Raw genomic sequence first — 23,695 nt, forward strand, 5'->3', positions numbered from 1 at the left:
GGTCTTAAAGAGCAATGTTTTCTCTAATATCACTTATTTTCACAATAGTTCCAATAATTGTAACAACAGCACACACGCACGCACACACACGCGCACACACACACACACACACGCGCACACACACACACACACACACACACACACACAGAGGGAGAGAGCGCGGGGGGGGGAAGTAATTCATTCCGTCTTACTAGGATAAATACCTCTTAGTAATGCCTACAAAGTCATCACACAGAAATTTAACTACAGAGACAGATTAAGGAGGTGATACTCAAGCTAAGGGCATCCGCTAATATCCATATAATCCATATATACCAGGATACAATATGATACCATCAAATACATCATCATATTATAAACGTTTTGTTGCAAAAGCAATGCGACTCATTACACTAAATATTAGTAGGTTTTTAAATGATCGGAATTACAAATCTGTTTCATCTTACTAATTACAGTACATTATTTGAAATACGAAATAAATTCATGTTTATACATTAGTTTTATTTACACATAAGAAAAATATATTTATAAGTAATATTTGTTTAAAAATATCATTGTAAATAGATTTTTTTTATAAATACTAACACCTTTTATGATTATTACGTGACCTATTGTATATACAACTATTGTATAATCCACCAACCATACGCTGTCCCTATACCACCCAAGAATAGCATTTCTAAATGTTTACCTGAATGTTTACCTAAATTCATTTCTGAATGTTTTCCATACCAGCATATGTTTTCTGGCCGATCTGCCCAGAGCTTCTAGGCTTTAAAAAAATAAAAAAAATTCAAATTCTCATATGGAGGTGTATTGGTTAAGTTGTCTTCAACTGAAAACGCCTATGTGAAGATTCCATATAAATATTCCCACAGAGTCGAAGAATAATTTACGCATTCAGATTCAACACTATTTTGAAATATGTAACTTCTAACATACTTAATATTTTAATAACTCACTCAGTGGTTTGGTATTTCTGTTTTGTACAATGCAATTATGCCAAGGGATACCAACCAGTGATATTCAGGTAAGCTACGCCATTGAAATATCTATAAAGAATTTTATCTTATTCGTGAATACCCTGCATAGTTTCATGTACAGTTCTTTTATGAACGAATATTAAAGTGTTAATTGGTGGTGATTAACAATCTCATGTGACACTCAGTATCTCAATAATAAGATACTAATTTAAGTATCTCAATAATTAAATACTGAGTCACGTCAGTCAGGTATCTGGAAAAAATTTCAAGCTCGGTTCCTGATGCTCTGTACGAAGAATTTGATGAAAATAACACCCCATGCTACGCTATTAGAAGCAACAACACACTAATAAAATATATACGTATATATTTAGAGCTTCGTATTTTACTCCAAATACGAGTACGTTTCAAAGCTTCAGTTTCGCTCTTATTAAGTTAGATATTGAATACGAGCATGTTAGATGTCAGAAATTTGAAAATTATTACTTCTCAAATGTCTAACCAATAACGGTACCTGGTACACATACATTTTATGTTGTACTTCCTTGTTTATCTTTAAACTGTTATTTGACCTTGTTAATAAAATACAAACAAATCTCGAGATAATTATGTTTTTCGGATGAACTAGTTTTCTGTGGCCTTACAGGATATCATAAGTTGTTACAAGCTGTTTGTTATTTCTTAAAGCAAATGGATTATATCTTGTACTTATTAAACAGAACATGATGATTTTTTATCGGGTGCTCGGTCTGATAGCATTGCATTCATGCGACCAACATTGATTATTATCATTATTATTATTATTATTATTATTACAAAGACTCATCAAGGGAGGTTTATACCATTAAGAGTCGCAATAAGTATACAATATATTACAAAAGTCCACAGACTTATGGAAAATCTCTCCTACCAGTAACATATATTGAAGCTTAAATTCATTCACACTCTTAGCATTCATAACATAATCAGGCAATGCATTTCACACACACACACCACACACACACACACACACACACACACACACACACACACACACACACACACACACACACACACACACACACACACATACACACACACACACACCTTCTCACCCTTTTATTCAACACTTCATTGCGCAATTTCCAGGGATGGTCTGTAGTTCGCTTCCCTTTCCTCATTTTCCGCTATCTGAAAAATCTCTGTCCATCCTGTAAGTAGCTCTCAAGAGTTTAAATTCTTCAATCATATCACTCCTTTGCCTTCTATCAGCCAAACTCTTAGATTACATGACTTCAATCTGTCCTTATAGCCAACACTCCACTGTCCTGAAATCATTTTTGTCAACCGAAATCATTTATGTAAAGGTTTGTGATATTTAACAGTAAATCGTATCTGAGAGACATACCGCAACCTCCGATGTCAGTATAGTATGGTTTAGTTTTTTTTATTCTTTGTTCAATAATTTCTAGAACCATCATGTATTACTGAAATAGAGAGCCAAAGGCTTATTTTTGTCATACATGTCCTCTAGGAGGTGTGCTTTACATTTATGGAATACTAAGGAAAGTGGTCTGGAGCTTACGCCACCTTTACTACGAGTTGCCCATAAGTATACTAATGCTTGCATCAGTCGAAACTTTTAGTTTAGGATTAGGAATCAATCAACCGTGAGATGCGGTGATTGATTGATTCAATCCAATACCCTTAGAGGGTAATGGATGGCAATGCTGTAGCTAATGAAGTTCTAACTGAGGTTCGGCTATTGCTGTTAACCTCCTACCATGATCAGAGCTTTAATAGCTCAATAACACCTTATCCCTACATTGTCCTCTACAGATAACGGGGAAGATGAAAAGCATTCTTGCTTCGCTCCTTCAAGCCAGTCCATATAAGGATAAGGAACTTTTAGTTTCTATATATTCGACAGGAAACTCTTGTAGTTTCTATATTCGGCTATGAAATAATGTTGGATTTAATATTCACTTAATTTGTACCATATGTACTATATTTACAAGTGTTTTTTCTTTATGTTTTATTGCATTTTAGCACATACTAGTAATGAATGTATCTTTCAGATATACCGCGTCGCACGCTATAAAATTAACGCTGCGAGCTCCCGAGTATTAAATATGACAAGCAAATATAAATAAATTAACAAATATATTTATATATCGAGAAAAATTGGGGTGCTGCAGTTCCGCAGTGCCTATGCACGAGCCGCCTCTGTTTTTGTCTTATAATCCATTCAGGGGAGAAATTTAATTGTTTGCCTCTGGGCGCGATCTAATCCGACAACGGCCCTAGTTCGTCTTAATATTACCTTTTGCAACATGACCCTTAATTTTCAAATTTCGATACACCATAACCCCAAGATCCCTTGCTTCCTCAACTTCTTTCAGCAGACTTTCACCTATAGAGTATGCACTATCCCATCTGCAAATCCAAAAATTCAAAACTTTACATTTAGCAACATTAAACTGGTATTCCCTAGTCATCTTCTCACATTTCCAGCTTATTTAGATCCTCCTGAAGAGCGGTACAGTAACGAGGCTATGAAGCGCCTATATATATATATATATATATATATATATATATATATATATATATATATATATATATATATATATATATATATATATATATATATATATATATATATATATATATATATATAAAATATATATTGAACTATTTTATATTGTTTTCTAGTAATTTTCTTTTCCCCCGATATTGTCCTTCCGTACACAACACAACCGTTTGATATCTCTCAGAAAGCCAATTGCGAATCCACTCCACTAACTTAATATTAAAACCCATACTTTGCAGCTTAAATATAATTTCATCATGTAGTACCCTATCAAGTGACTTTGCAAAATCAAAAAAAAAAAAAATGCAGTGTATGCATTTTCCTCATCAACCACTCTTGTTGAAACAAGCACGTCGCTTAACAAATCCGTGCTGATAGTATTACAGATAATATTATCAGTATAATATTAAGGGTGGTGGGAGAATGTAATTTGATGCTTCCATTCTCCCACCACCCTTATGTAGTGGCACTATCTTACCTTCCTTCTACCCCTGGGGAACTTTTCTAGTTGCACGGCTTTCATTAAATAGTCAAGTCAAGGGAGCTGTTAGTTCTTTAGTGCACTTTTTTAAGACACGTGGTGAAATTTCATCCAGGCCCACAGCCTTGCTGGCATTCACATGTAAATACATTCATTTCATTCACTTCTTATCTGTCAACCTTCTCCATCCTCTTTGGCATTAAGACTCACATCACCAAAATGACACGCTCTAATAACGTAATCATTAAAGCTATATCATTCGCCTTCTTGGTGATTAGACCACCTTTTCCATCTAGCAAGACCATTCGTCCACAATCATTCGTTCTTTAGCTAGCCACATAATAAAAAAAATTCCTTAGGGGTAGGGGATTGACCCTTGAATGTAGTGCTCTCCTCCTCCTCCTCTCATATTCTAACTTTCCCTTCCTGACTACACTAGCCACCTCTCATTCTATACTTTTTCCATAACCTCTTTCGAATACAAAGTAATCTCTCTAACTTCACAATTTAGCATTCAGTGGAAATAATGATGTATTGTCTGTTCGGTCAACAAAATACTGATTTCGTAGCTCTAAAGGATTCTTTCATTATTAACTTTCGTCGTGGATGACTTCATCAATTGCCTTAGTACCCAGTGGTGCACTAAGTCAATCGATGAGTGGTGACCCTTCCTTAATGATTGGCATTATGCACTTCTGAAAGGAAGTGGGCTTTGCATTTTAAGATACTAAGGCAACTGATGTGAAATCAGCCCTTATATACAAGCCTAGTGGTAGAATGCTTCGCCCGAAAATTTCTTCACTAACATTTCGATAAAGGGTTGTAATCAGATTCAATAATTATTTGAGTCAGACTTTATTCTATACTTCCCTCCCCATTGTAAAATATTTTTTGTATTCTGTATAATACTTTTAACTGCATAAATTTAAAATTCCGCTTAATTGTCGCTTAGAACATTGAAGAGAAACATATTTTTAAGCATGTAGTTTACAACCGAAATACCTACCCTTATTCTACTAAATTAAGATTGCAGGAACAAAGGATATTTGATATGCCATTGATCTCAAAAACCCAGAAAAAAGACCAAAGAAGAAACACATGCATATTATATTGCTACAAACTAATGTCCTGTTCTGTTCTGTTCTGATATTCCTATTTAACAAAAAATGTATATTTTTCATTACAGCGACAATTACGAAAGTTTAAAAGGAAAGGGGAGATATTATAATGCATTCTATGGTTTCTAAAACCGTGATAAGTTATAACAAATGAATAGATATAGAACTTTGAAATAAGTTGCATAAAGCAAAGCATCATAAATATCTGTTGCTTTGAAACGCATGCAAACTGAAGCTGTCATTTGCCTTCAAGAGATACGACCTTGATAACTAATCAGAGTTGCCTTCAAGGAAGCACGCTGTCATGCAGAAACACCTGCTTCTTGCAGTACTGTTTTTTTTTTTTTTAATCAACTTAACGTGACTTGTTGAAGCGGCCTTCTTGGCGAATTTCTGAAATAAACAAATGACACGTCGAAACCTGTTTTAGAACAAGGCTCTTTAAATATTAGATGTAAATTACAGCATTTATATAATGCAGAATTATTCACTAATAAATATATATTCAGTATTAATAATATCTATCCAGTATTCCAAGGTAGATATTTTCTCATAATGTAAAAACACAGTCCCTAGGGGATGTAATACTGTAATTATATTATGAGGAGAGGTCACTACCCAGACCGGTTTCAACCTTTTTTGAGGTCTCTGTCTGGGTGGTGACCTCTCCTCGTAATGTAATTACAGTATTACATCCCTTAGGGGCTGTGTTTTTACATTATGAGAAAATATCAAGGATAGTGAGGGAGCTTGTTCCACCTTTGCTTCGAGTTGCCTTGGTGTTGTACTACCAAGTGGTCATTTACACTTGGATTCGCCGATAGTTTTTCGGTATATATGAAACTCATAGATTCGTAGTTCTCGATCTTAGAGTTTTGATTACTGGCAGTTGAACAATAAGGGATTTTTATCCTCTTAATTATAACTATTGTTGTGATTAATAAATAGGATTAAATAAATTTACAGATTAATTATCATCATCGCGAACCATGGGCTCACTGCCTGTTGATGTCTGATCCCTGTTTCACTATCTCCTTCCACCTGTCTTTGTCCAGTGCACAGTGTCGCAGTTTTTGTACACCCATTCCACACCAGTCTTTTATATCGTCTATCCATTCGCTGTATAGTCTACCTCTTCTGTTTAAATAATCCAAAATTCCAAACATAAATGTCTTTATCTTCCGGTCCTCACTCATTCTACAGATGTGTCCAAATAATTGCAGATTCCGTTTTATAATCTTCTGCATTAGATTATGTTTTGGTTGTATCTTCTGATAAAGCTCGTCACTGGTGATTTTCTGTACCCATCCTATTCTTAGAATCTTTCTGTAACAAGTTCTTTCAAATGCCAAACTTCTTTTTCTTGATTCTTTATTCATTACCCACGTTTCAGATCCGTACAGTACACCGCTGAAGATGCATGTTTCCAGTACTCTTAATTTTGTTTGCATGCTGATCACTTTACTTTTCCAGATGTTATTCATGGCCTTCAGATTTGTTCTTCCCTTTGCAATCCTGATCTTTATTTCTTTTTTACAGTCCAAGTCATATGTCACTTTACTTGCCAAATATGTGAATTGTTCTATATTTTCTATATCAGTTCCATCCACTTGTATCTTTTGTTTCATGTTCTTCTCACCAAATACCATTGTCTTTGTTTTTTCAAAGTTCATAACAAGTCCAAATCTCTTCCCTTCCTCATTTAACAATTTCAGTGTTTTTTGTAGTTCTCTTTCGTCTTCTTCAATAATAACAATGTCATCTGCAAATCTCAGATTGTTAATTCTCATTCCGTGTACAGATATTCCTTTGGCATCTTCTTTCATTTTATCCATTGCTCTTTCTAAATGTGCGATGAAAATGCTTGCTGATATTGGGTCTCCTTGTCTAGTACCTCTGCTTGTTTTAAACCATTTCCCCAAATCAGTTTTTTCTCCTAGCTTTTTCTGCTATTAACCTCATTGTAAAAATCTGTTGAATTGTAGTTCTATCCTTCATAAATCCTGCTTGCTCGTCTGCAAGGTATGCTTCCAATTGTGTTCTCAATCTTTCTGTCAATATGATCATCATCACTTTACCAAGGTGACTTATCAAGGCAATTGTTCTATAATTTTTACATTCTAGCTTATTTCCTTTCTTGTATAATGTTACTAATATTGATTTCACCCACTCCTCTGGCATTTTCCCTTCTTTCCATACCATATTACATAGTTGGTGCATTTCTGTAACCATACTTTCACCACCATATCCAATCATTTCTCCAGTAATGTTATCGTTACCAGGACTCTTGTGTTTTAGCTGTCCTATTGCTTTTTCTACCTCTCCTCTTAAAATGTCCATATCATGATCATTACCTGGTGGTGATATCTGCTTCAATTCTTCAGTCAGTTTCCCAACGCTATCTGAATCTAATTTTTCTTCATATAACTCACTATAGTATCTTATCCACCGCTGTACAATTTTTCTTTATTCATCAATACTTTGCCTTTTTCATCTTTAATTGTGGTCTGTTTTGGTTGCCACTTTCTATTAATGGTTCTGATCATTTTGTATACCTCCCTTGTTTTATGCTCTCCATAGTACTGTTCTACATTGTTGCATTGTGCTTCTAACCATTTCATCTTATCCATTCTGACTGCTTTTTCACCTCATTACACTTTCTTTTATATTGTTCTTCTGTTTGTTCTGATGTATCCTTTCTTATCTTCAACATTCTTTTCTCCTGTACTAACTTCAGTGTTTCTTGTGTAATCCATTTGTTCTTGATCTTCTCTTCTTCTGGTACTGTTTCTTCAACTGCATCTTCTATCGCCTTCATTACTGTTTTCACTCTTAAATTAGGGGTTTTTTCTTTCTCCACACTTTTAAGTTTCTCTTCTAACACTGTTCTGTACCTTCTTTCTATTTCTGCTTCAGTTATTCGTGCTGTATCTCTTCTATTCTGATGTTGGGTTTATATTTTTTTAAAAATTTCATCTTGATGTTTGCAATCACTGAACTATGGTCCGAGTCTATATCCGCTCCTTGAAAAGTTCGACATTGCTGTACTGATGTTATCCATCTTCTTTTAATCATAATCATATCAATCATGTATTTGGTTTTCCCATCATTTGATCGCCACGTCCATTTTCCACACTCCTTTTGTGAATCTTGTGCTACAGATCATCATCTCGTGGTCCACAGCAAATTCTAACAATTTTTCGCCTCGTTCATTTCTTTCTCCGAAACCATATTTTCCTATCACTCTTTCCCAACCATTATGTACTCCAACTTTGGCATTCCAATCTCCTTCAATAATTAGCACATCTTGCTTTGGTATTGTTTCTATTGTCTCTGTCATATCTTTGTAGAATAAGTCAATATCCTCATCTGTGCTGTCAGATGTGGGTGCATATATCTGGACTATTGATATGTTGAATGGCATTGCCTGAAATCTGCTACTATGATTCGTTCATTAACTGGTTTGTAGCCTAACAGTGCCTCTCGAGCTCTTTTGCTAAGAAGGAAGCCAATTCTTGCTTCGTGCATGGTCATGTCCTGACCATATTACTTCGCATCCATTAATCTATCCAGATGATGTCCATCCCATCTCTGCCAATCCTAGTATATCCCACCGATATCTCTTCATTTCCTCACGAAGTAGTTCTACGTTTCCTGACATCCAGAATGTCCGCACATTCCACGTTCCTACTGATAACAATTCTGTTAGTTTCAGTTTCTGTTTGTGTTTCCTTTCGGTATCCCACTTTTCGATCCAACCCCGATCGCTCGATTGGTATCGCGGGCCTTGTTTATCCGGGCGACTCCCGAGCCGGCATGTTGTAGCTGTTGATTGTATAGGCATCAGATAACAATCGTGTTTTTTTTTTACGGTCAGAGCATCGACACTCAACTGGCCGACCCTCCTCCTTTATCCAGGATTAGGACTGGCATGAGACCCCTAAGGATCCCATGGCGGAGTTTGAGATTAATTATGCTAAAGCTTAATAATGCTATGATTTACAAAGTAGAGTGTATGATTCATTTACCGACTTACCACTTCAAATATGATTTATAAAAAAACAAATGATTTTATTCATTGGTGTAAATGTCAAGGAAACGCTGTTCTTTTAATTTTCATATTCTGGCAAAATTGTGCATACATTTTTCATTTCTTTTTTTCATTCCAAATTTTTTAGCGATATTAGATTAAATTATAACAACGATGTATTTAACAACCCCGAATAAAAATAATTTTCAGACGCAATATATAATTTTTTTTATTTTTTTGTTTAAAAGAAATATGGTATAACGACCTTGGCGTTAATATAGCTTTTCAGAGCAAATGTTCTTTTTTATTTGTTTTATTTTATTATTATTTTTTAATATTAAAATATAGGGCAGTTAACCCCACTTTTAAATTAGCATACAATAATAGATTGGTATTTATTTTAATTTTCTCAACTTGAGCTGAAACACATTTGTAATCGCCAACAAACGATTACTTATTATCATTCTATTATTTAGTCAATAAATATTTTAAAATATTATTACTTAAAATATCTTTAACTTCATATTTAAGAAGAAACTAGTTTTATATAATCAAGCATCGGTGGTTCAGTGGTAGAATGCTCGCCTGCCACGCGGGCGGCCCGGGTTCGATTCCCGGTCGATGCAATGATTTTGTTCTTTTGCCTGTTATTCGTTTACTGAATAAGTTTTATTTATTTCTATTAATCCTTTTTTTTTAAATGTTATTCCGATACTTCAGCCCTACTCCTATAGCACCTGGGTTACTATCAATTAAATAAAATTTTAATACAAAAATATTTAGTTCAGAAAATAAACATCGAATAATAATCTTAAGACAGTCTGCTCTTCACAATATCAAGCGTCTGACACAATGATTATTCATAGGAATTAGAAATATCCGGTCCTCCTCCATCTTTGATATAGTTTCTAGTAAATGTTTCTTGAAGTTGCACTTATAGTACAAGTGCTATCAATTATGGAAAATTTAAGGAATGTCATTACAGAGATCGAATATTTTTGTATTTCCATTGAAAACATCAAAACGAAAATTTTGTAATCTTCCTTTCCATTTTCAAAAAGACTCTCAAATTCGATATTATGTTTATTATTATTATTATTAAAAATTCCAACTCCACACCTCGTTTCCTTTGGAGATCATTTTATATTGTATTTTATTTTATTTATTTATTTTTTACGCACAGACGAGTTGACATTCCTTAAACTTATTAATAACAATAAACATGATTTTGTGAAAGATTTGTTTCGCGATTTCTTTATTTTTTTTCTTTTTCTTTTCTTTCTTTCTTTTTTTTTTTTTTTGGTCAATGATCGTTCTTGCATAACATGAAGAAAATACTATGCGTGTTGTCCTACCAGTTTGCCATCTGTCGGACGTGCAACGAATCGTTACATCTGCGTTCTAGAGAAACCAGTTATGTTAGAACGGGGGGGGGGGGGAAGACTTCTTTGCTTTCGTGTTGAATTACACTGATCATTAAGGATAATTCTATAGCTCGTATTTTTAAATTTCTGAGGTTGTAGGTTTGCCATGATGGTCAGAAATGTTAGTTTCGTTCTACCGAAATTCTATGAAAATACTACCGAAAAAAAAAAAAAAGGTTGAAATTGGTATGCCATGCATATTGCCAAATGTTCCAAACTATTCCCGTCTAACTGGAGTTGAAAGGACATGTTATAAAGTCAAGGTAACACCGCACACATATTACATACAAAGCATAGCCTTATACACAACACTTGCTTGGAGGGTAGGTTTTTGCCTGTCTCTGAGTGGGGCCACCGCTGAGATTATGGTTCTGCTTGGTAGTGGGGTGAGCCTACCACTGGGTAGAGCCAATGCTGAGAAGTTCTTCTCGGTGACAGAGTGAGCCTGTCACTGAGTGGAACAACGCTGACTTGGGCGATCTTTCGGGATCGTGTTATTTTTAGAGCCTGCTTCACTATACAAAGGTCGAAACCGGTCTTGATAGTGACCTTCTCCCATAATGTATAACGGCATACATCTCTTAGGAGATGTGTTTTATATTTATGTTGCCCCAGCTTGCACTACCTGGTGGCTTATTCTTGAACTCGCCGAACCTTTATAGTTTCTATATTAGGCATGAAACTATTAGATAGATTTTCTCTCTTTGAGTTTCCAAATACGAGTTGCTAAAAGTGTTCCACCTTATTATTAAATTACTGTGGATTTAGAGAAAGATGTTGGAAGTTTATTTTGCACTTGGTTAAATTATAATAAATTTAGTTTAATCCTTTATCCAAGTGTAAGCAAACAAAGTTTGCGCCTGAAAATATCTTTAGGACTGAGGCACCTCTGGGTCTGGCTCCCATTGACGAGACCTCAATAAAGGTCGAAACCGGTCTGGGAAGTGGCCCTTCCCTTAATGCATGGCATTATACATGCCCGCAAGGAGATGTGCTTTGCATTATGGGAGATAGTGAGACAAGGAGTTATGAGAGCTTGGTCCACCTTTTCTACGAGTTGCCTCAGTCCTGAAGATATTTTCAGGCCCAAACTTTGTTTGCTTACACTTGGATAAAGGATTAAACTAAATTTATTACTTTAACCTAAAATTCCACTGAATATGCGGATTTTAAATCAAAAATGTAAGGAAAGATAGTCGATGCTATCAAGCATCGGTGGTTTAGTGGGAAATTTCTGTTGACGAATTTTGTTCTTTTTTCCTTGTCAGGGGGTTGAAATTCTGCTATTACCATGTAGTGATCGCTGAAAGTTACAGGGATCGCTGAAAGTTACAGGGATGAAAGTTTAACACTTCTTGTAGTGAAGCCTCTGTATTGGGACAAGTAAATCCTGTCGATTCTTGAGGCGTTCCCAGGAGCGAAGTGTGTGAACTCCTTTTTCTTGGATGCAGGAATCTGAAAGCGTCTGCTAGCCGGCAACCTACAAAGGTCTTGGTGTGTCCTTTCTGTGGCGCTTGTGACCCTTTCTCCTGATCAATGGAGGGCTGTTCTCTGCAATTACTGCTATGTCCTTCTGTTGCAGATTTTCATTAATTATCCGCCAAAATGTAGTTTTTCCTTCACGTTTTGTTGGGCCGTACACATTCATAAAGGTTAGTATTTTATTGCCAAGATGTATGTCACCTTCTATAGTTCTGTGCCTGTCAGAGACCTCGTGGGAAAGCAGATGCGTGTGTGGTGTCCTTTTGATAAGGATAACTACTCCGCTAGAATTACTGCTGGTAGGTTCATTGATTAGAATGTAGTGTTGGGCAGTAGCGCACCCAAAGTTTAATCTTGGGACGAGCTGAGTAGACGATTTGAGAATACACGTTATGCATCGCATGTGACCTGTGACTGAGCATCTGCAATGATCGCTAATTCATAAGCAGTATAGAAATAGAAGACACGACACAACATAAATTTAAAAAAAATAATTTTATTAATTAGGAAAAGATTTTTGGAAAATTTTCTAGTGTTTTTTCCTTTATCTTTGGGTGACCAGGGTCCCTGGCGCCATTGGTGCTGGGAGAGGCTTTTTTGTAGTCGCGTTACTTGCTGGCTCTGGCGCGTGAATTTTTGTTTCCTGCATCATTACTATGTCCGGCAATTTTTTATAAATTTCATCGATCAGCAGGTTTTGGCATTCTTTGGTTTATCCCATTACAATTTAGGCTCATTAATTTCATTTTGGTTCAGATTTTCTGTTACAAATGTTACAATTGTTCGGGTTCTATTTCTTTCTTTTTATCTTTTTCTGTTTTGCTTCTGGCTCTGGTAATATTCGGCGTAACTTTAATTTTTGTTCTTCGCTGCGTTTTAGGAGCTACGTTTAGTATTGCTGGAGATTTGTTACTTGTTTCACCTTCAGATTTAGGATCAGGGATTATTTGTGACTCATTTGAGATTTCCTGCTTATCACCTGTACAATTGTTTTCACTAATCCCTTCCAGTAATATTGTTAATGGCTCAGGAACGACTTTCTGGAATTTCATTATCTCTGCTTTTCCCCTCTTATCGTTTGATATGGCATTTCTGGAACAGTGGTTTTGTTGCCTTTTTGTAACGTGAAGTTTTTTTTTTCCCTTCCCTGTGTCTGTTGATGAATTGTTGCTTCCGTTGTTATTCTCCTTATTTTCTTCTTTGCCTTTGTTATGCCCACCTGTGTCTTGCACATCCTCGTCTCCGCCTTCCATGTCTCTGGGGACTCTTCGTTTTGTCTCAATATGGAAGCGTACGTTCTACTCTTGCATTGATCTGCTACATGACCAATGCGGTTGCACTTTTCAGATTTCGGCTCATTGCGATCTCTGCGTAGGTGGTAGGTGTCCAATTTTTTTACAGCGGAAGCATGATGCCGCCTTCCTGGGACGACGACTGTTCCCATAACCTTCTTCACTCATATAATAATAATAATAATAATAATATTATTATTATTATTATTATTATTATTATGTCACACCTCCAGGGAGTCCAAAGACTGATCGAGGGAGAGTGTGCCAACAGCATCGAACGATATTTCACCTTCCAACTACTAACCACACTCAAACTTGCTTAACTCTTTTCGTCGGCCATTAGTAGCAGAGCCTCTACCAACTGACCAACCTTTGCTGGTATATGAGATGTCGTCAATTTTTGCACCTTCATTGAGTTCTATAATTACTTTTTTTTTGTTGTTGTTGTTGTTGTTTAGAACATGAGACCAGTTATCATTCTTAATTGTTGATATGTTTTCCAGAAATTCTATTTTTCAGAAAATTTCCCACTGTATAAATTTAACCAGAACTTAACGAAAGATGAAGAATTCAACAAAGAAGTACAAAATATAATGTCAGATGTAGAAAAAATAGTCAATCCAGTAGTAGCCTTCAAAATAAAAATAAAAAACGCAGCCATAAAAATCAGCACTAAAAGAAAACATCAGCAAAACCAATAAAGAGAGGCAGATCTAAAGAAACTATCCAGCCTGTACAACATGGATCAGAACAAACCGGAAGTTAAACAAGAAATAAATCTAATTAGAGACAAAATTAAAATGCAACATCTTCAGGAAATAGATTGAGCATGGCTCCGCTCCCGGTTAAGAACCATAGAAAATGATGAGGGCAAAATATCCACAGCTTGGATTTTCGAAAAACGGAATACGAAAGAAAGAGAATAGAATGCCTACACTACGATGGGAAAATTATTCAAAAAGATGTGGAGCTACTGCATGCGATCCACGACACTGTTTTCGGAAAAACAAAGCAAGGAACTGGACAGAAACAAATTCCTCTCCTTCATACCTAGGATAACCCAGCAGGAGGGGGAAGAAATTGACGTCCCGATAACAGCAGCAGAATTCAGGCAAAGAGTAAGGTATTTAACAGACAAGAAATTTCCAGGAGAAGACAAATGGAGGTGACAAATAATGATAACAAATAATAAAGACTGGCTTAGAAACGAATTTTACAAACACTACTTTCAAAAATTCGAGCATTTATTTATGAGAATGACGAAAGAAACATAAACACAAATAAAGCCGACAGATTCAGCACAGGGTACATCACACTTATCCCGAAAACTTCAGACACAGAGAATTTAAAAGACATAAAGCAATGGAGATGGATAACTCTTTTAAACACCAACTACAAGATCATCTCAAAAATCCTGTCCAATAGAATACAGGAGTACCTACAGAAATTAATATCTATCTCCCACACAGACTTGTGCAATTAAGAGAAGAAACATAGCAGACACAATTACTCATTTAAGATCAGTATATGAGTACTCTGACCAACAAACCCTTTGTCCTACTAAGCTTGGATATAGAAAAGGCATTTGACACTATAAGCCACGTATATATATTCAAAGTTGTAGAAGAAATGAGATTTGGCCCAAAATTTAGGAACTGGCCGCAAACTTTCTACGAGAATGCAGAAAGTCAAGTAATCGTGAACAGGAAGCTATCCACATCTTTTAAAATGAAATGCTCAGTGAGACAAGGAGACCCCCCCCCCATATGCATGGCCCTCTTCGTCCTTACACTAGAACCAATAATCAGAGCGATCAACTCAAACAAAGAAATCAAAGGAACAAACATTCACGGGAAGAGCCAAGCAAAAATATTGGCATATGCTGACGACATCACTAGAGGAGGAAACATCAATAGAAGAGTCAATGAAATAGAGGCTTTTACAAGAGCTTCTGACCTGAAAGTAAACCTGAATAAATCTCATTTGCATGCTAATAGTAAAATGGGAAAAGAACCCTCAGATTCCTCACGGCATAAGAATTCAGAAATACTTACCGGTTCTGGGTGTTAAAATAGGCGGCCCAGAAAAGTATGAAGAGCAGTGGAAAGAACTCCACGCAGCTGTTGCGAGGAAAATCTGTAAGAGGAAAAGCTAGAATATGCAACATATATTTATCCTCTCGCCACTGGTACAAAGTAAACAATATCCTTTACCAATGGCAGTGGGCAGACAAGATCCACAGGCTGTGCGCCACCTACATCTGGGGCTCTAGTTACGAACCGATGAGGAGAACAATACTCTTTCACGGATTTGAAGCCGGAGGCCTAGGTCTACTCAATATCCACTTAAAAAAATTATTCACAGAGCGAGGACCACAGAAACAGCAAACACTAAGTCATAACACGAATATGCAACCGCATTCCTAGAAAAATGCTTTCCACACATAATAATCAGCACAATGCCGGAGATTCACGGAAGAGTTCTCAGGATGTTTACAGAGATGACGGAGGGATACATATTGGTGACAGAGCGCGTCACCACCGAAACCTTAATAAGTCAAAAAACAAAAGGAACATACCACAAACTAATCAGAACAATCTTTTCCATACCACAACATGACAAATCACACTCAGTCGTATACTAAACAATGTCTTCAAGCTACCAATAAATCCGAGATATAAAACCTTCTTTTTTAAAGTACACCATGCCTTCCTCCCAACCAAGTTGTGGACAGTGGCTAAAGGTATATCTCTTAAAGGGAATGCAACATGTTAGTTTTTCCACGAACCAGAAACACTGTACAACCTAATGATATATCGCAAAGAAGCAGAAGTAACTTAGAAAGCCGTTAAAAGATGGCTTCCTGAAATCCAGCTATTCAACGAGGAAATATTATTCTGGCTAGAAGGAAAACATATAAACAGGTTGCAAACAATAATTGTAATCCTAATGATGTACCTGTGAGCCCAAATCATAAAGATTTGGGCTCACAGGTACGACCATGCGGTTGGAAGAGAAGACAGTCCCGGAACCATATCGAAACTATATCACTACATCCAGGAAGAGTTCACCAGTTCAATCCAATCTAAAATAATGACTTCAAAGGAATCAGCACACTTAACCTTACATCAGACGTGCAATCCATCCAACCAACAACAGAACGACTCCATCATCACTCTCCAGTGGAAATAAGGCAAATCCGAAGCTCAATCGGAGGAAAAACTCCTATCTCCCCACTTCCATTAGGAGAAACAACGGCTTAATCATGCGGAACAGATAGTCCACCGCAGGAAAAAGAGTAATCCCTTATCCCAACGGAAACAGCGAACTCAGTGCTTCATATTTAAGAAAACTATGTATATGACTATAACATCTACTTGACTATGACAGCTTTAATAACATTATATAATAATGTAATAGAAGAAATTCTGTATATGATTATATACATATGTTATTTCGCCGTACAGATGGCATATGTAATTTATTTTGTAGAGTATATAGCTTCTTAAATATATATAATAAGTATGTCATATATGGTATGTAAATATAATTGACTATGCATTCCTTAAAGCAAAACTGCCGTAAACCCAACTGGAAGAAAAGAAAGCTAACAAAGCTGAAAAATACCTCAACTTAATTGATGTAATAGAAAATAATGCATGTGTAACTGTCAGTTATAAGACTCTCTGTTTATAAGTAAAAGAATTCAAAACAGACATTGTAAGTGAACAGTAAGATATTGAAAACATTGTAATATAACAGAGGAGACTTCGATTAAAATGATGGTATAACCACCTTATTTCGATGTTGTTGTTTTTTGTAAAAAAAAAAAAAAAAAAAAAAAAAAAAAAAAAAGTAGTGCAGTTGGCAGTGTCTCAGTGTCGTAATCTGAAAGTCGTGAGTTAGATTCTCACCTGACGCACGATTTTTTTTTTTTTAATCTCCTAATCGGTTTTATTTTTATTCGCTTAAACCGTTATTACGTAAATTTTATCGTTTTTTTTTTCTTTAAATGAATCAATTATAATTGCTTAGTATTTTTAAGTATTACTTAAATTATAATTAATAGGCGTTTATCAGCAATGAGTAAGCACCGATTCCTTGCTTTTACGCAACAACTTCACTCTTGGCTGAACAAAATTTGATAAATATGAAGTTAAGAATCTGTATTAAAATTTATCAAAATATTCTGGGTTAAATCTAACCATTTGAAGGAGAGAAATATGAATAATAACTAAATTATATAAAATAATGTGACCACTAGATCAAACGAAGATCCAGCGCGACAAGTTTATTTATTTATTTTTTAATATCGCCATAAAAAAAATTGCCAAGGATATAATCTCATTATGTAACCTTTATAGAGTGTTCTAAATCGTTGGGCATCCTAAATAATAGTTTTATAATAAATTTACAGAGGTTTTAATTCATTTATGTCTGAGATCTTCCTTCTATCAGAGAGAGAGAGAGAGAGAATACCGAGAGATAGATAGAGAGAGAATACCTCTCTTCGTAATGCGATTACGTTAATCAACAATTTTGCACATGTGTAGTTTTTTATTTATTTATTTTTATTCTTCAAACTCAAAAGAGACAGATTGAAATCTCTATTATACTGTATTGTTTATTGAAATTAATTATCAAAAAAACTAATCTAAAGAATGTATTCCAAAAGGATATGTGCATGACTACAGAAGAATTGTTATCAATGATAACATAAAAGAGAGAAAGAGGGATGGTCAGTGCTCTGTTTAATTTCTGCTACTGATCTGGAGCGAACTAGTCTCAAAGATGACTCACTAACAGCACACCTGGGTGTTTATATTCTCGAGAGAAAGAAAGAAAAAAGATTCCATAGAAAGTGTTTGCGTACTAGGCGATTCTACGCTCGACTACATACAATTATTACACTGCAGCTTTTCGAGTTCCGAAATCGAGTCTCCAGATATTTACTGTTCCTTTCCTTTAGCTGTAGGCCGCGGTGAATAATCTGGCCTATTGACGTAAGGGTTATTACTGCACCATTTAGCGAAGACTTGCTCGTAGGAAGACTACTATTACAGAAGTGTCTTATGACAGCACAGAAAAGATGACTGGGTTTAATTATCGCTGAATTTTGGTTAAAAGGGACTAATGTGTATTAACGCGTTTGCGATAGGAAATAAACTGAATTTTATGGGTTGGGTTTGATAGTCATTATAAGCAAGTGAATGTCCGAGGATAAAAACTGATCCAGAAAACAAATACAGCATTAACTGTAATCGTTACCATATAAATAAATAAATAAAGATATTGACAATACTCACTTCACCGTTTGGACCGAACTTTTGTGATCAGTATTCATCTAGTCTCACCCTTCCTAATAGCTGGAGCTTAATTTTTGGTTTTACGGGAGTTAGTTTCGAAGCAACTTAAGTTGTCCGGTCAGCATACTATAAGTACTCCAGATGGGTTGCCTGTTTTTAAGGATGACCCTTCACCTTTCTATGAGATTTTTTAACTCATATTTAGATGGAATGCCCTCATAAATGGTTCTTTGCATTGTAAATGGGAATCCGATCCAGGTCTTCTAGCGGAGCTGACCGCCTTTATACATAGTTTGGATGGAGGGAAAGTGATGAGATTAGGAAAACTGCCTCATCTTATGCTGTGGTCCTAATTCTAACTATTAGTTATTCTCTATACTACTGTAAGTTCTTCGATAGTACCGAATTGCAGGATTAAATAACTGGTTCCTTCCGTGAGTTAAAAAAATAGTACCTAGAGGTCGATTAACTAGAATCATCTTTAAAAAAAGTTAGTGGGTTGAATCGAAAACATATATGCCTTTATTCTTTCTATCTAACATCACAGAAGTTATCACAAGACTAAGTACTCTATCACCTTTTATATCTTCGGTAATTTAAGATAGACATTTACATGATTTTTATAATTGAGGGAATTTATATTTCGTGGGTGTCAGGGTGAACATTAAAACAAACATGGCGTTACATAGTGGAGAAAATGATGTTAGCGTATTTGCTAATATCATTCATTTTTTGCTGTTTGCCATATAATCTGATGTATTTTGTAGACTCCTAACAATTTTTCTTTCACGTGCGTGCGTGCTTGTACATATACATAGAGTTTAATTTTACACAGGTTTTCTTACCTCACCAATATAATTTGCTTATTTAACAAATATAATATAATTTGAATATTTTTGTTAGAATTATTAATGCAACTCATTTATTTATAAGATTAAAATTACAGTATATTATTTCTATTAATTAAAAAAAAAAAGAATCGGTGGTTTAGTGATAGAATGCCCACGTGGGCAGTGCGGGTTCGATTCCTGGCAGATGCAAGCTATTTTAGATGAGTTACTTATTTTTTCGCTTAACCCGTAGTATTTTTTTATCATACTGTTATATGAGACTGACCAACCCCCCCTTTTTTTGAAGGGGGGGGGTTGGTCAGTCTCATGTGACGTCAGCAGATTATCGAGCTCAGTAACTAGGGTTTTTTTCATCCTGCAAAATGGGTAAAGTACCAGAAGGACACACGCAAATTGCAACCCAACCCACCCTGATAGCGATTCTTCCTGATTTAAGACTTGAGTTCGAATTCCATATCACTCTAACATTCACACAAACTATTATACTCAGCTTCAGGCTTTCAATAAAAGCAGAGCAGTGATCACGACATGGCCATGAAAATCATCTGTCTAAAAACTCATGAACATCCATGCCTTTAATTGGATTATAACTCGCAGTCTGTTGGGTGGAGAGCGCATACCCGATCCACTATGTTTTATTATAATAATTTCAGTTGCTTATGCATCATAAGAGCCATGTGATAACTACCATGCTCCGAAACTAGAACTAATACATCATAAACTTGATTCTAGTCAGGAGTAGAGGAAATTAATCTTTGTTGCAGATAGTACGGTTTCTCTCTCTCTCTCTCTCTCACCTGGATGAAACTGTTTTTACCTCTCTACTCCTGAACAATAGATCAAGAAGTAATTAGATATTCACACAATAATACTTTTGCTGATTTTCTAGAATTAAGAACACCAGATGGTCCTAGCTATTCGTCGCTAGAAGCTGCACAAATCTGCTGACAAAGAAATCGATAGTGAATCGACTCCACAAAAGTTAGTGCTAAGGAGTGCAATTTTGTTCTCTGGAGATTAAAAAAAGGCATATATTATATTATATTATATTATATTATATTATATTATATTATATTATATTATATTATATTATATTATATTATTACTGTAAAGATTCCTAAATTTACTTCATTATCATTCCAGGTTGGAAGAACAAAACTTTAAAGTAAGGAGTTCAGGCCAAAGATTCCTACAGAATTTTTCCATTCAGAAATTCAAAGGATACTAACTGCCTTTCAATGGAAAATAAAAATGCAAACCAGTCGGTGGACGACCAAAGTATTACCAATGGCCGAGAGCTACCATTCGTGAGAGAAGATAGCAAGAAAAATATTTATGCTCAAACTCAAAGTAAAGTAAACACCGAATACTACGTGAAAAGAACAGCAGGATTGCTGTTCACTTTGGGTGCTGCCTTGTCGACATCGGCCAGTTATGCATTAGTCAGGGCAATGAGGGAAGTGGACGGAGTGGAGATTGTCGTTATAAAATCCGGTTATGAACTATTCATTTATTTACCGTGGATGCTGTTCGGAAATTATAGCTTTTCGACTCCAAAGGGTCAAATATTGTGGTTAGTGATTGGATCTGTGATGGAATTTTTAACTACGGCACTGATGGCTGAAGCCATTGCGTTTATTCCGATGGGAGAGGTTGTTTCTATTAGATTCATCTCCCCTGTTTTTGTATCTATCATCGCTAGTCTGTTTTTAAAAGAACCTTGTAGATTGTATACTCTTGTATTACTACCACTGACACTAGCTGGAGTTGTGTTGATTGGCCTGGAAGATGTTTTGGACGCAGCTCCAACTAATAATGAACTAAATAACACCCTTACAGGTATTACTTTGTCATTGTTTGCTGCTGTCTTTTCGGCTCTTCTTGTCATTAGTTTGCGAAAGTTAGCAAAATCTCATCCGTTAGTTGTTAATTTTTATTTCACTATCGGGGTTATATTCTTGGGCTTGATGTATCTTGGAATTACGGGTAGATGGATTGAATATACCTGTGGATTACCCGGATTTTATCTTATATTGAATGGCATTTGTGGTGTGGGCATGGAAATGTTTTTGGCCTTAGCATTACAAGTTGAGAAAGCTGGACCGGTATCTATTGTATGGACTTCGAGTATTGCATTTTCGTTTCTCTTTCAAGTGACTATTTTTGGGACTTATCCCATGTGGACTAGTATTCTAGGAGCCGTCGTGATCGCTGTTTCGGTGCTTATCTTGAGTGGTGTGAAATATAGAGATGAGAAATATCATTTTGGATTTTATGAAATCGCACGAAATATTAGAAATATAAAGTAATTTTTAAAAAAATTAATATTGCTTACTAATAGTTGAGGTAGTCACTTGAAGCTCCTCGCTACTCCCTTTGGATAATAAATGGCATTAGCGGAACGTTAAAGGTGTAACGTCGCATAAAATATTTTTAAACGTCATGAAGTTTAAAAAAAAGTGTACAGCACGAAATGCTGGTTTATTAAATAAAGATAAAGATAATTTGATTAGATTCTGTTGACTGTGCTTAACATACTATACTGATATTATCTGTAATAACAGAAAATAATACTGCAATTTATTATGAGGTAATTGTAATATCCTGATATTATATATTTAAAGGTGTATTATTTTATGTTTAAAATTTTAAAAGTAACCGTAAAATATTTAGAGTATTAAATTTTATGTGAAGTATAATATCAAGTATATTATTATTTATAAGATAAAAATTGAAATATATTTGGTAAGTCTTATAAAATGGCCTAAAACTATTGCTTGCGTCACAAACAACTTCAACACTTTTTTATTTTTTTGGTGTTTACAATTGATTTCAAATTTGTAAATCTATATATAACCTTAATTTACAAATGAAGCTATCATAAACTTTGCCAGGAAAATTACAGAAAGAGTGTTTGAAACTGATTATTGCCTTTCAGAAAAATCAGATATCATAATTATCAGGACAAAAAAAAAAGTATTTCAATTGGTATTTAAAATATCAAGTATAAATTTATTGTTACTTCAAAATTACATAAAATCATTGTTCATCATTATTTAAAAAATAAAAATGAATTTGCAATTCAGTTTAGTGACTATTTATTTTGCATTAAAAATGAAAACGAGCACTTATTATTCATTGGGTTTTTATCATAAAATAAAATTCATAATAACAATATGTACAATAATGAAGATTAATAAAATAATACAGGAATAAAATATTTGCAATAAAAAGACAGTTCGTATTCAACCATTTTTCACAAAGGATAAAATCATCATTTGAGCCAAAAGAGGATTCATAACATAAATTAACCTTCGTTTTTCAAGAAATAGTAAAGTGTTTATAAAACCTTATCAAAAATACAACTAATGAAATGTTTTGATGTAACAGACGATATAACACTCTCTTTTAAAATGATGTTATTTAAAAATAAAAATCAAACAAATTGCTCATTATTAATTATAAATGCCGATAGATGGCTGGTTGAAGAATCTGAGTTGTCAGGAATCCCTGCGATTCATATTCAGCTGAATAGCCCTAATAAAAATCTCTCTGACAGATTCACTTTTTCCAACTAAAGGACATTTCAAGAAAAAAAAAAGTGAAGAAAATACCAAGTAGCTCTATTAAGTCCATCATGATGGTAGCCTAAATATTTATGTAAATGGTTGTCTATTATTCACAACTAGCAACATAGTGACACGGCAACAGTATTATTAATGAGATTCACCTTATATTAATATGAGCTATGTTATACAGATAACTTATGATTGTTTGTAGTGATTTATGAAATAATACATAGTCAATTCATTATAGGCATTTTTAATCGACTATGAGAATAATGAATCTGTTACTTTTCTAACCTTAATTGTATCTAAAACATAGACAATGCAGACTTTATATCAAATGAAAAAAAAAAAAAATACAGGATTATCATATGTTCACAAATAATTCGTCCGATATTGTTGCGTGAACATGTGGAGCGATATGGATTCATTGCGCATGTGCCAATAAGCACGCAAACATCAACAATCCAACATTATAACCTAAAACAAAATTATATTCCATACACAAGTAACATTTATGAAAAAAACGTTCACTAGATCGCAATATAGGTGGATTGATACAATCACAAGTGACATTTTCACTTAAGATCATT

General features: G+C 34.9%; 1 protein-coding gene and 1 non-coding gene across 2 annotated transcripts; both read left to right on the forward strand.

Moving 5' to 3' along the window:
* Positions 1-830: 830 nt before the first annotated feature.
* LOC150103941 (solute carrier family 35 member G1-like) lies at positions 831-21,871 on the forward strand. The gene is made up of 2 exons (XM_090396882.1): positions 831-1,030; positions 20,680-21,871. Exon 2 carries the CDS (start codon positions 20,775-20,777, stop codon positions 21,843-21,845), a length of 1,071 nt encoding a protein of 356 aa, XP_090253008.1. The 5' UTR covers positions 831-1,030; positions 20,680-20,774; the 3' UTR covers positions 21,846-21,871.
* Positions 9,737-9,807, forward strand: TRNAG-GCC (transfer RNA glycine (anticodon GCC)). Its single transcript has one exon. It is a non-coding gene; the product is annotated as a tRNA-Gly (tRNA).
* Positions 21,872-23,695: the final 1,824 nt, after the last annotated feature.

This window comes from Typopeltis vanoorti, chromosome 8, assembly GCF_054136105.1.
Source record: "Typopeltis vanoorti isolate ZY-2024b chromosome 8, IOZ_Tvanoo_1.0, whole genome shotgun sequence".
Lineage (NCBI taxonomy): Eukaryota > Metazoa > Arthropoda > Arachnida > Uropygi > Thelyphonidae > Typopeltis > Typopeltis vanoorti.